The sequence below is a fragment of the Tachyglossus aculeatus genome, chromosome 21 (assembly GCF_015852505.1).
Source record: "Tachyglossus aculeatus isolate mTacAcu1 chromosome 21, mTacAcu1.pri, whole genome shotgun sequence".
Taxonomy (NCBI): Eukaryota; Metazoa; Chordata; class Mammalia; order Monotremata; family Tachyglossidae; genus Tachyglossus; species Tachyglossus aculeatus.
The window spans coordinates 4,104,262-4,116,944 of record NC_052086.1 but is presented as its reverse complement, the minus strand read 5'-3'; the positions used below and the strand labels follow the sequence as shown (position 1 = coordinate 4,116,944).

General features: G+C 48.3%; 1 protein-coding gene across 7 annotated transcripts in view; it reads left to right on the top strand.

Moving 5' to 3' along the window:
* GIT2 (GIT ArfGAP 2) overlaps nucleotides 1-12,683 on the top strand; it is a 52,822-nt gene that overhangs the window by 16,463 nt on the left and 23,676 nt on the right. For 6 of the 7 annotated variants that reach the window (XM_038762357.1, XM_038762361.1, XM_038762359.1 and 3 more), the window contains 8 exons: nucleotides 468-554; nucleotides 716-846; nucleotides 4,373-4,467; nucleotides 5,462-5,507; nucleotides 5,629-5,634; nucleotides 7,318-7,366; nucleotides 9,832-9,904; nucleotides 10,788-10,885. In XM_038762357.1, the coding sequence (XP_038618285.1) occupies nucleotides 468-554; nucleotides 716-846; nucleotides 4,373-4,467; nucleotides 5,462-5,507; nucleotides 5,629-5,634; nucleotides 7,318-7,366; nucleotides 9,832-9,904; nucleotides 10,788-10,885 (585 nt within the window). The remainder of the gene's footprint in view (nucleotides 1-467; nucleotides 555-715; nucleotides 847-4,372; nucleotides 4,468-5,461; nucleotides 5,508-5,628; nucleotides 5,635-7,317; nucleotides 7,367-9,831; nucleotides 9,905-10,787; nucleotides 10,886-12,683) is intronic. The other variant, XM_038762356.1, reaches the window with a different exon arrangement.

Below are 12,683 nucleotides of genomic sequence, written 5' to 3'. Positions count from 1 at the left end.
TAACGTGACTTGCCCAAGGTCACGTGGCAGAGGAGCAGTGGAGCTAGAATTATTCATTCCTTCGATCATATTTGAGCGCTTATAGTGTGCAAAGCACTGTACTGAGCACTTGGGAGAGTACAATATAATAATAAAGAGACACATTCCTTGCCCACAACGAGTTTAGAATCTAGAGGATTAGAAGTCGGGTCCTTCTGAGTCCCCACCTCGGGCTCTATCCACTAGGCCACACTGCTTCTATACGAGAAATGGGTTTTCCCTAACGTCTTGTCTGTGGTAAATGTCCCTCAAACGTGCGTTGTAATGGGGTGGAAGATTTCTTTGGCCTTCCCCATTCCGTTTGAAGCTCTTTTGCCATCAGGAAGGCGAACGGTTGCTTTGAATACGGTGGAAAGGCCACACGTCAATTCCGGGGCCAGTGTCCTCCGCTGGATGTCTTAATCCCGGCCTTATCTTTTGTTTTCCAGCAACTCCATTCGAGCGTGAGGACAGGCAATCTGGAGACGTGTCTGCGATTGCTGTCTTTAGGAGCTCAAGCGAACTTTTGTCACCCTGTACGATCGCCCGCCGTCACATCCCTTCAACAGAAATGCCCCACACCCACTTTGCGTCGGGCAAAAGCCTTCCCCCGGCCCGTCGCGTCCCATCTCCCTCCGACCCGCCTCCCGTTTCACTGTCGGTGTTTGTTTTCTGTCCGTTGAACCCCTCCCCTCAGGAGAAAGGAAACACCCCACTTCACGTGGCTTCTAAAGCGGGGCAGATTTTGCAGGTCGAGCTGTTGGCGATCTACGGCGGCGACCCGGGCACCCAGGACTCCAGCGGGAAGACACCCGTCGATTACGCGAGGCGAGTGGTCGGGGGTCCACGGCCGTCTTCTCGCATGTTGGGGACGGTCGCCGATGGGGCGGGCAAGTCGCCCGAGGAACAGTTAGCGCCGATAATCGGCCCCGGACCGCGGCACCCTCATCCGTCGCCTCGGTCGGCACGTTGTTCGTTCATGCGGTCGTATTTATTGAGTGCCGACTATGCGGGGGACTGTACTGAGAGCTTGGGAGAGGACAGTATAATAATAATGGCATTTATTAAGCGCTTACTATGTGCAAAGCACTGTTCTATGCGCTGGGGAGGTTACAAGGTGATCAGGTTGCCCCACGGGAGGCTCACAGTCATCATCCCCACTTTCCAGATGAGGGAGCTGAGGCACAGAGAAGTGAAGTGACTTGCCCAAAGTCTCACAGCTGACAATTGGCGGAGCTGGCATTTGAACCCATGACCTCTGACTCCAAAGCCCATGCTCTTTCCACTGAGCCACATTACTTCTCTCTATGTAACCACAAATGGACACATTCCCTGCCCGCGGCGAGCTTACGGTTAAGAGGGGGAGACAGATGTAAATAGAAATAAATAAAGGACAGATCGGGACATGAGGGCTGTGGGACTGAGCGGGGGATGAATTAAGGGAGTGAGGGCAACGCAGAAGGAAGTGGGAGAAGAATAAAGGAGAGCTTAGTCTGGGAAGGCCTCTTGGAAGAGATGTGCCTTCAATAAGGCTTTGAGGGGGCAGAGAGTAATCTCGCTCTGCTGGGAAAGAAACGGTCAGGCCAGTCAATCAGTGGCATTTATTGAGCGCTTACTATGTGCAGAGCATCGCTACCAGTAATATACAAGCTAATCAGGCCGAACACAGTCCCTATCCCACATGGGGCTCACAGTCTTCATTTCCATTTTACAGACGAAGGAACTGAGGCCCAGAGAAGTGAAGTGACTTGCCCAAGGTCACCCCGCAGATACAAGGTGGAGCTGGGCTTAGAACCCCGGTCCTTCTGCCTTCCCAGCCACTAAACCACACTATACTAAACGCTTGGGAGAGGACGACAGGACAGAATTAGCAGACAAGTTCCCAAGTCGCCCAGCAAGCCAGGAGCAGAGACCCAATTAGGTGTCAAATCAGTGTCCACCCTGATGGTAATAACAATAATTGTGATAGTTGTTAAGCGTTAAATAAATAAATAAGGTTGTCAGCTGTGTGACTTGGGGCAAGTCACTTCTCTGTGCTTCAGTTTCCTCATCTGTAAAATGGGGGTGAAGACTGTGAGCCCTATTTGGGACACGGACTAGGCCCAATCTGATTGGCTTCTATCTACCCCAGTGCTTAGGACAGTGCCTGGCACACTGTAAATGCTTAACAAATACCGTAAAAATAAAAAGGAGGGCAGAAGCTTGTAAAATCTCTGCCCGAGCCTAAAGGCACGCCGTAAAGAAGGATTGACAGTGTCTGCTAACTCCGTTGTATGGTCCTCTCCTAAGTGCTTAGTCGAGTGCTCTGCACAGAGTAGGCGCTCAATAGATACCATCGATCGAGAGACCGGGTAGTGTGCCGTTGCAGACTGACTTCATCCGTCTCCATCAGTGGTCCTGATGGTGCCTCTGAGGGCCTAGGACGGGAAACGCTTGTAGAAGTCAAAAATGCAGGTCACACCCTCACGGAGATCACAGGCTAAGGAAAGGGACAGAAGATGACCCTAGAGAGTAGATCCAAACTCATCACAAGCAGGGAATGTCCCTGCTCATTCTGTTGTATCGCCCTCCCCTCAGTGCTTAGTACAGTGCCCTAAGGCGCTCAATACATACCATCTATGGAGAAACATCTGTGAGCAACATAAAGAGATTCACATGATTAAGGGGCTTGATTAAACAGTGGTATTGATTGAGCGCCTACTGTGTGCTGAGCACTGCACTAAGCGCTTGGGCGAATACAGTGTCCCGGTATAACAGAGTTACAGACACATTCACTACCCACAGTGGGATGTGTGTCCGGGAAGTAGGGGATTAGTCAGGGAAGGCATCTTGGAAGAGGCGACCTCTTAAGGAGGGCCATGATGGGAGGAAGCTGAATAGTAGAAGCTGAATTTTAGACTGTGAGCCCACTGTTGGGTAGGGACTGTCCCTTTATGTTGCCAACTTGTACTTCCCAAGCGCTTAGTACAGTGCTGTGCACACAGTAAGTGCTCAATAAATACAATTGATTGATTGATTGATAGTAACTGTGGTGCTTGTGCCAAGCACCGTACAAAGCCCCTGAGACTAAATCCAAGACAGTCAGGTCGGACACAGTCCCTGTCCCACATGGGGCTCCCGGTCAATGTAGGAGGAGGAACGGGGATTGAATTCCCATTTGACAGGTGAGGGAACTGAGGCCCAGAGAGGTGAGGTGACTGGCCCAAGATCACCCAGCAGGTAAGTGCGGAGCCAGGAGGAGAACCCATGTCCCCTGGCTCCCAAGCCCGGACCCTTGCTGGTAGGACACGCTTTTCGAGGAAAGTGCTTTAGGCAAGGGAGAAACGACTAGAAGCTTTGCTTGGAAAGAGGGCGAGCTGGGGTGTAAAAGGAGAAGAGAGCAGGTAGGGAAGAGGGAACGTGACCTAGAGGGATGGGTAAGTGAATGGCCATTGAGGCACTGGAAACATTCCAGGACATTTATCTCTACTAAAGTGAAACCATCCAAAGAAGACCACACTCCTTTACTAACTTCCCAGCACGGCCAAAAAGAGAAATATTTGCCATCCTCCTTCTGTTCATTCTTTTGGTTCGTTTGTTTACGGTGTTTGTTACATGCTTACTGCGGGCCAGCCACTGTTGTAAGTGCTGGGGTGTATACAAGCTAGTCTGGTCAGACACAAATCCCTGTCCTACATGGGACTTAGTCTGAATCCCCATCTTACAGATGCGGCAACTGAGGCACGGAGAAGCCAAGTGACTTGCCCAAGTTCACACAGCAGACAAGAAGCGGAGCCGGGAGTAGAACTCAAGTCCTTCTGACTCCCGGGCTCTATCCGCTAGGCCTCGCTGCTTCCCCATTCGTGCCCAAATTCCTGGTGGAACATAAAAACAACAAGCCCAAGAAACAAACCCTTCTTTAGCAATATTTTCCAATGCTGTTGAGAATTTTAGGGAATGCAAAATGTGAATTACAAGCAGAGGCCTTAATTGTTTGCCGATCGAGGAGGAGGAGGAGGATTTTAGACTTTCAGGCTTGATAATCTTACTTCTCTGTCCAGAGAAGCCTTGGGAGTCAGAAGGTCATGGCTTCTAATCCCGGCTCCGCCACTTGTCTGCTTTGTGACCTTGAGAAAGTCACTCACTTCTCCGTGCCTCAGTTCCCTCATCTGTAAATTGGGGGACTGTGAGCCCCATTTGGGACAGGGACTGTGTCCGATTTTGTATCTAGATCCCCAGTCCTCAGAACGGTGCCTGGCACATAGGAAGCGCTTAACAAATACCCTAGTAATTATTACTATTATTATTATTCTCTGCTTTCTTCAACCAGCAAATGGTAAGAGGAGTAAATGGTGCTCTGTTTTCTCCCTTGTAGACAAGGAGGCCATAATGAACTGGCAGAACGCCTTATAGAAATACAGTATGAACTCACTGACAGGCTGGCCTTCTATCTTTGTGGGAGGAAACCAGGTGAGTAGAAATACACAGTTTCGTCTTTCCGGTATTTACTGAGCGCTTACTTCATGTCAAGCGCTGTTCTAAGCCCTGAGTACGAGCTGGGGTTTAATAGCAGAAGAGCGTGAATAGGTAGGGGAGAGCGAACTGGAGGAGCGCTCTCAAGTCAAGGGACGGGAGCGTACAATCAACTAGCACTTATAAACGTGACTGAGATGAGCAATTTGGTAGCGATTTCCCCTCTGGTAAGCCCATTAGGGACACGGAACGTGGTTGCTAATTCTGTTTCACTATATTCTCCCAAGTGCTCAGAACAGTGCTCTTCACACAGTAAGCGCTCAATAAATACCACTGATGTATTGCTTGATTTGTACAATTTGGGCTGTTGGGAGTTAATCGGGGAGGGCTTGTTGGAGGTGGGGCCATTTTAATGATGATAATTTTGGTATTAAGCACTTACTATATGCCAGGCACTGTACTAAGCGCTGGATATGAGCTAATCATCATCAATCGTATTTATTGAGCGCTTCCTATGTGTGGAGCACTGCACTAAGCGCTTGGGAAGTACAAATTGGCAACATATAGAGACAGTCCCTACCCAACAGTGGGCTCACAGTCTAAAAGACAGCATGGCTCAGAGGAAAGAGCCCGGGCTAATCAGGTTGGACACAGTCCGTGTCCCACATGGGGCTCACGGTTTTAATCCCCATTTTACGGATACGGTAACCGAGGCCCAGAGAAGTGAAGCGACTTGCCCAGGGTCACACAGCCGACAAGTGGCGGAGCCGGGATGAGAACCCAGTCCTTCTCATTCCCATCCCTGTGCTCTATCCACTGGGCCACGCTGCTTCTCTATCGCTGCTTCACCGATTGACGGAATTCCTCCTTAAACACTCGGGATCGGTGTAGCCCAAATAACCAAGCCTTCAGACTGTCCCAGATTTAAATGATGAAAAGCGCCAGTCCTCTAAAGATACCAAAGTAAGCTTTCTCTCGCTTGCTCTTCTAGATCACAAGAACGGACAGCACTTTATCATTCCTCAGATGGCAGATAGGTACGATCCCTTATCTGTTGCCGTGCCTGATTCATTCGGTTTGTGTTGAGCGTGTTTTCTTGTCGCACTATAACAAAGCGCCTACGTTCTTCTCTTTCACGGCTGCGCCATCGGGAATAAGACGGCTGTAAGTAGACACTTGTAGATTCCAGCTCCTTACTTAACGGACTTTTAGAAGGGATAGATTTGCATTAGGAACAAAATCATTTCCCATCACCGTTTTTCACACCACAAAGGTGTGTGATCCAATAGGCCATTGGTCTGTCGTCATCCTCTCTGGTATTTATTGAGCGCTTCCTGGGGGCAGAGCACTGGACTAAACGCTAGGGAGAGGACAGTACAGCAGTGTTGATAGACACATTCCCCACTCACAAGGAGTTTACAGTCTAGAGGTGAGTTTCTCTGCTTCTGTGTCACATGACGGCTGGCTTAGGAGGGTTATCACAGTGCTTTGCACACAGTAAGCGCTCAACAAATAGGATTGAACGATCATGACGGTATTTTTTTATGGTATTTCTTAATCACCTACTATATGCCAGGCACCGGGTTAGATACAAGTTAATCAAGTTTGATAGCCCCTGTCCCCCATGGGGCTCACAGTCTGAATCCCCATTTTACAGCTGAGGTAACAGACGCACAGAGAAGTGAAGTAACTTGCCCAAGGTCACCCAGCAGACAAGTGGCGGAGCCGGGGTTAGAACCCAGGCCCCGGGCTCTAGCCACTAGACCACACTGCTTCTCTATTTCGGTTATTTAGGAGAAAATCGACCCCAGTCACCGAGCATTCTTCGCGTAGACTCACCATACTGTTTTTTTCTGCCCTCTCCATGTCGTACTTTGCTTTTTAACAAAATAATTCAATTAAACAGCAGTATTTATTGAGCATTTACTGTGTACAGAGCACTGTACTAAGCACTTGGGAGAGCACAATATAACAGTGTAACAGAGACGTTCCTTGCCCACAACAAATTCTGACTGAAATTCCTCACATACTCATATAGTCGCCTCTCTCATTGTGGACAGGGAATGAATCTGCTAATTCTGTGGTCTCATCCTCTCTCAATCAGTCACTGGTATTTAGTGAGCACTTTGTGCAGAGCACTGGACTAAGCGCTTGGGAGAGGACAATATACAATATAGTTTCCTCAACTGTAAAATGAGGATTAAGACTGTAGGCCTTACGTGGTACAGGCACTGCGTCCGACTCAACCTTGTATATACCCCAGTGCCTGGCACATAGTAAGCACTTAATACTATTATTATTATTATGCGCTTACTATGTGCCAAGCACAATTCTAAGAATTGAGGTAGATATGAGATCTTCATGTTGGCACAATCCCTGCACCAAATGGGGCTCAGAGTCTAAATTGGAGGGAGGATTTAACCCCCATTTTGAGATGAGAAAACTGAGGCCCAGAGAAATGCAGTGACTAGCCCATGGTCACACAGCGGACAATTGGCGGAGATGGGATTAGAACCCAGGCCTTCCGACCCCCAGAGTGTGCCCCTTCCACTAGGCCGTGCCTCTTCCCTAAGCAAAAGCAGTGGATTTGGGGGGTTTTGATGGTTTTTTTCAGTACTTCTGCTCAAAGTTCCCCCTTTAGTGTATTCCGTATAACTACTGAAATCCCAGTTGTGGCTCTACTATAACAGCTTTGGGAACTTGGAAGATCATGTAGAGTTTATGAACACCCCCACCACCCGCCTTCAAAAAAAAAAGCTAGGAAGACTCAAAGGAAACCATATGGCGTTTTACTGATTTTCTTAAAAAAATGTCATTTTTCATCATTTTGAGCATTTTTCCCCGCAGCCTGGATTTGTCAGAACTGGCTAAAGCTGCTAAGAAGAAACTTCAGTCAGTGAGTACCTCTCTCCAGCTTTTTTGCATGATTTTAATACGGAAATTACAATAGTCTTCTCAGGCCAACCTGTGTTTTACCAAGTCTGTGCCCATTGGCATGATTTCCGTTTGGTGGAATGACCCACAGATCTTTGTGCCGAGCGCACTTGAGGGAATACAAGGGAGTTGGGAGCCACAAACCCTGCCCTCGAAGAGCTTGCGATTTACTGTAGGCTGAGCACTGTACTATGCACTTACGAGAGTACAGGAGAGTTGGGAGGTGCAAACCCTGCCTTCAAGGAGCTTGTCATAATCCTACTGGGGCCCATCTATATCTACCCAGCTCCTTCCATTTGCTGCCAGGCAGTTCATTCATTCATTCAATCATATTTATTGAGCGCTTACTGTGTGCAGAGCACTGTACTAAACGCTTGGGAAGTACAAGTTGGCAAATATAGAGACAGTCTCTACCCAACAACAGACTCAGAGTCTATAGAAGACGGGCTCAGTTCTCTCTTCTCTTAACTCTCTTCATCAGCGCTATCGTCAATGGTACTTACTGAGCACTTACTATATGGCCGAACACTGTACTGAACACTTGGGAAAGCACAATACAACAGAATAATAATGTTGGTATTTGTTAATCGCTTACCATGGGCCAAGCACTGTTTTAAAGCGCTGGGGTAGATACAAGGTAATCAGGTTGTCCCACGTGGGGCTCATGGTCTTCATCCCCATTTGACAGAGGAGGGAACTGAGGCTCAGAGAAGTTAAGTGGCTTAACCAAAGTCACACAGCTGACAAGTGGCAGACCGGGGATTTGAACCCATGACCTCTGACTCCCAAGCCCGTGCTCTTTCCACTGAGCCATACTGCTTCTCAGAAGGTCCACCACCTCCATGGGGCCTTCCGTGACTAAGCCGTCCTTTCCTCTTCTCCCTCTCCCTCCTGCATCACCCTGATTTGCCCCCTTTATTTCTCCCTCCTCCCAGCCCCACAGCACTTATGTCCATATCTGACAGTTTATTTATTTCTATTGATATCTGTCTCCTCCTCTAGAATGTAAGCTCATGGTGGGCAGGGAATATCTGTTTATTGCTATACTGTACCCTCCCAAGCGCTTAGTACAGTGCTTTGCAAATAGTAAGCATTCAGTAAATACGACTGAGTGAATGAAGAGTGAAAAAACTGGCAGACACGTTCCCTGTCCCTGCCCAAGCTTATCCCCTAATTCCCTCCAAGGTTGTAGACTTTTCTTCCTTTGCCCCCACCATCTTTTTCTTCCCGGGCTGGCTCTGTTTTTACCTTTCTCATCAGTGTGGGTCTAAGGAGCTTTTGCGGGGTAGTAGCTCCTAGGGCTCCCCTTTATCTGGAGGAAAAGTTAAATCCTTTAATAATAATAATGATGATAATAATAATAATTGTGGTATTTGTTAAGCGCTTACCATGTGCCAAGCTCTGTCCTAAGCACCAGGGCGAATACAAGCAAATTGGGTTGGGCACTGTCCCTGTCCCACTTGGGGCTCGCAGTCTTAATCCCCATTCTCCCGATGAGGGAACTGAAGCCCAGAGAAATGAAGTGACTTGCCTAAGGTCACACAGCAGACAAGTGGCGGAGCCGGGATGAGAATTCAGGTCCTTCTGTCACCCAGGGCCGGGCTCTAGCCACTAGGCCATGCTGCTTCTCAGGCCCAGAGTCAAGAAGAGACTGCTGACGGCATCGTGGAAGAGAGGTGAATTATAATCTCCCTCGATTAGAGAAGTATTTTAAAATTGGGTCTGGGCCTGGTGACTCCAGGTGGTTGTTTATGGAATTTGTTAATCGCCTTCTCCATGCCAGACACTGTGCTAAATGCTGGGGTAGATACACGCTAATCAGATTGGACACAGTCCCTGTCCCACATTAAACTCATGTTCTCAATCCTCAGATGAGGGAACTGAGGCACAGAGAACTGAAGTGATATACCTAATATCACCCAGCAGACAGGCGGTGGAGCCCCCGGGATTAGAACCCAAGTCCTTCTGACTCCCGGGCCCGGCCTCTTTCTGCTAGGCCGTCCTGGTTCTCAGAGGTGTATGTTTGCTTTTGATCAAAGCCTGTATGTTCAATAGGATTTCATTAAATAATAATAATGGTATTTGTTAAGCCCTTATTGTATGGCAAACACTGTTCTGAATCCAATGGTAGAGACAAGTTGATCATGTTGACCTCAGTCCTTGTCTCCCAGAAGGCTCACTGTCTAAAGGGAAGGGAGAGCAGGTATTAGATCCCTGTTTTTGACAGATGAGGAAACTGAGGCCCAGAGAAGCAAAGCGACTTGCCCAGCGCCTCACAGCCGGGATTGGAACCCGGGTCCTGCGACTCTGGCCCTGGTCCTTTCCACTAGACCACGCTACTTCTCAAATGTGCAGCATTTCAGCTAACTTCCCATGAATTCATCTTCATTCTCCGTGTTTCTCTTGTCCTTCCTTTTTGATTTCTAGCTAAGTAACCACCTGTTTGAAGAACTCGCCATGGACGTATATGATGAAGTCGACAGGCGGGAAACGGATGCAGGTGTGATTTGTTGAGGGCTGACTTTATCTATCGTGAATCAGAATTGAAAGCCTGCGGTCCATGACTTCGCAGTCATCTGTTTTAACTCTAGACTTTCCTGGACCCAGGAGCCATAACTCCCGTGGGAATCAGCCCTCATTTTAAAGAAAGTCTGTGGTTTGGGATTGGGATTTAGGGCCCATTTATAGACGGAATAAATCAGTCAGTCTTATTTATTGAACACTTACTATGAAGAGCACCATTCTAAGAGCTTGGGAGAGGACAGTATAAAAATAAAAACACAGTCTCTGCCCACAACAAGCTCACAGTCTAGAAGGGGAGACAGACATAAATATAAAGAAATGACAGATATGGACATAAGTGCTGTGGGGTTGGGAGTGGGGATGAATAAAGGGAGCAAGGCAGGGTAACGCAGGAGGCAGTGGGAAAAGAGGAAAGGAGGGTTTAATCAGGGAAGGCCTCTTGGAGGAGATGTGCCTTCAATGCGGCTTTGAAGGTGGGAGAGAAATTGTCGGGAGGGCAGACATTCCTGGCCAGAGGCAGGACGTGGGCGAGAGGTTGGAGATGAAACAGGAGATGGAGGTCCAGTCAGAAGAGGCATCAGAAGAGCGAAGTTTGTGGGCTGGGTTCAGGTAGGAGAGTAACAAAGGGAGGTAGGAGGGGGCAAGGGGATTGAGGGCTTGAAAGCTGACGGCGAGGGGTTTCTGGCGAGGAGTAAGGGGGTGGCTACTGCTGTGGAAGAGCGAATTTCATTCAGTGATGAAATTCCATCTCTAGCTCTGCTTTCTTGCTCTCTCCCAAGCACTTTCGTCCGGTGCTCTGCACGGAATAAGCGCTCAATAAATCCCACTGACTGATCGATTTATTGATTCTCTCTGACCAGTTTGGCTCGCTACCCAGAACCACAGTACCTTGGTAACCGAGACAACGGTGGTTCCCTTCCTTCCGGTAAACCCGGACTACTCCTCCACAAGAAATCAGGTAAGTTGTTGTTACAGAGTCCTCTAGCCGGGAAGCTCACTGTGGACAAGGAGTGTGTCTGTTATAATGTTCTAATGTCCTCTCCCAAGCGCTTAGGACAGTGCTCTGCACGCAGTAAGTGCTCAATAAATACGACTGACCGTTGTAAGTTGGTGTTGTAAATTGAAAAGCAGCCTGTCGTAGTGGATAGAGCACAGGCCTGAGAGGCATAGGACCTGGGTTCTAATGCTGGCTCCTCCACTTGTCTGCTGGGTGTGACTTCGGACAAGTCGCTTTGCTTTCCCGGGCCTTGGCTGACTCATCTGTAAAGTGGGGATTAAGACCAGGAGCCTCGTATGGGACAGGGACAGGGTATAACTTGATTAGCTGGTCTCTACTGCAGCACTTAGTAGAGTGCCTGGCACATAGTAAGTGCTTAACAAATACCGTAAAAAAAAAAAAAAAAGGTGTGGCAGTAAAGGCCATTTTTAGATATCCTGCTCGTCACTTCTAACGTGAAAGTGTTTTGTCAAATTAACTGTGAACAAGGGCAGGCTCTGCGTTACCGGAAAGTGTGCAAATCCTCAAAAAGCCCTGAATGTCAAGTAATGATAATAATAACTGAGGTTAAGCGCTCACTAATGTGCCAGGCTGTACTAAGCCCTGCAGTCAGTACCATACGGTCATGCTAAGCACAGTCCCTGTTCCTCATGAGACTTACAGTTTAGGAGGGAGCACACACACACCCCCACCTCAAAAATCTCCAGCGGTTGCCTATCCACCTCCGTATCAGACACAAAACTCCTCCCCGTTGGCTTTAAAGCTGTCCATCACCTCGCCCCCTCCTACCTCACCTGGTTTCCCTCCTCCTCCAACCCAGCCCGCACACTCCGCTCCTCTGCTGCCGTTAACCTTTTCACTGGGCCTCGTTCTCGCCTGGCCCACGTCCTGCCTCTGGTCTGGGACACCCTCTCTCCTCAAATCCGCCGGACAATGACTCTCCCCTGCTTCAAAGCCTTATTGAAGGCTCATCTCCTCCAAGAGGCCCCCATTTTCCTCATCTCCCACTCCCTTCTGCATCACCCTGACTTGCTCCCTTTACTCCCCCCGCCACACCACAGCATTTACGTCCATATCTGTCATTTTATTTATTTATATCGATGTCTGTCTCCCTCCCCTCTAGACTGTGAGCTCGTTGTGGGCAGGGATTGTCACTCTTTATTGCTATATTGTACTGTCCCAAGCACTTAGTATAGGGCTGTACATACAGTAAGTGCTTAGTAAATACGGCTGAATGAACAAGGATCGAATCCCCATTTTACAGACGAGGGAACTGAGGCCCAGAGAAGTCCAAGGATGCGGCACGTAGCAGAGCTGGGATTAGAGCCCAGGTCCTTTGACTCCCGGGCCCATGCATTGGGCTCTCCCTAGCGCTTATTCATTCATTTATTCATTCATTCAATCGTATTTATTGAGCGCTTACTGTGTGCAGAGCACTGTACTAAGCGCTTGGGAAGTACAAGTTGGCAACATATGGAGACGGTCCCTACCCAACAGTGGGCTCACAGTCTAGAAGGGGGAGACAGAGAATAAAACAAAACATATTAACAGAATAAAATAAATAGAATAAATGTGTACAAGTAAAATAGAGTAATAATTCGTTTTATCTATGGGCAGGGAACCTGTTTGCTAATTCTGTTGTACTGTACTCTCCAAAACGCTTAGTGCAGTGCTCTGCACAGAGTACGCACTTGAAAAATACCATTTGATTGACTGCACATAGTAAGTGCTCAGTAAATACGATTAATTGATTGATTTC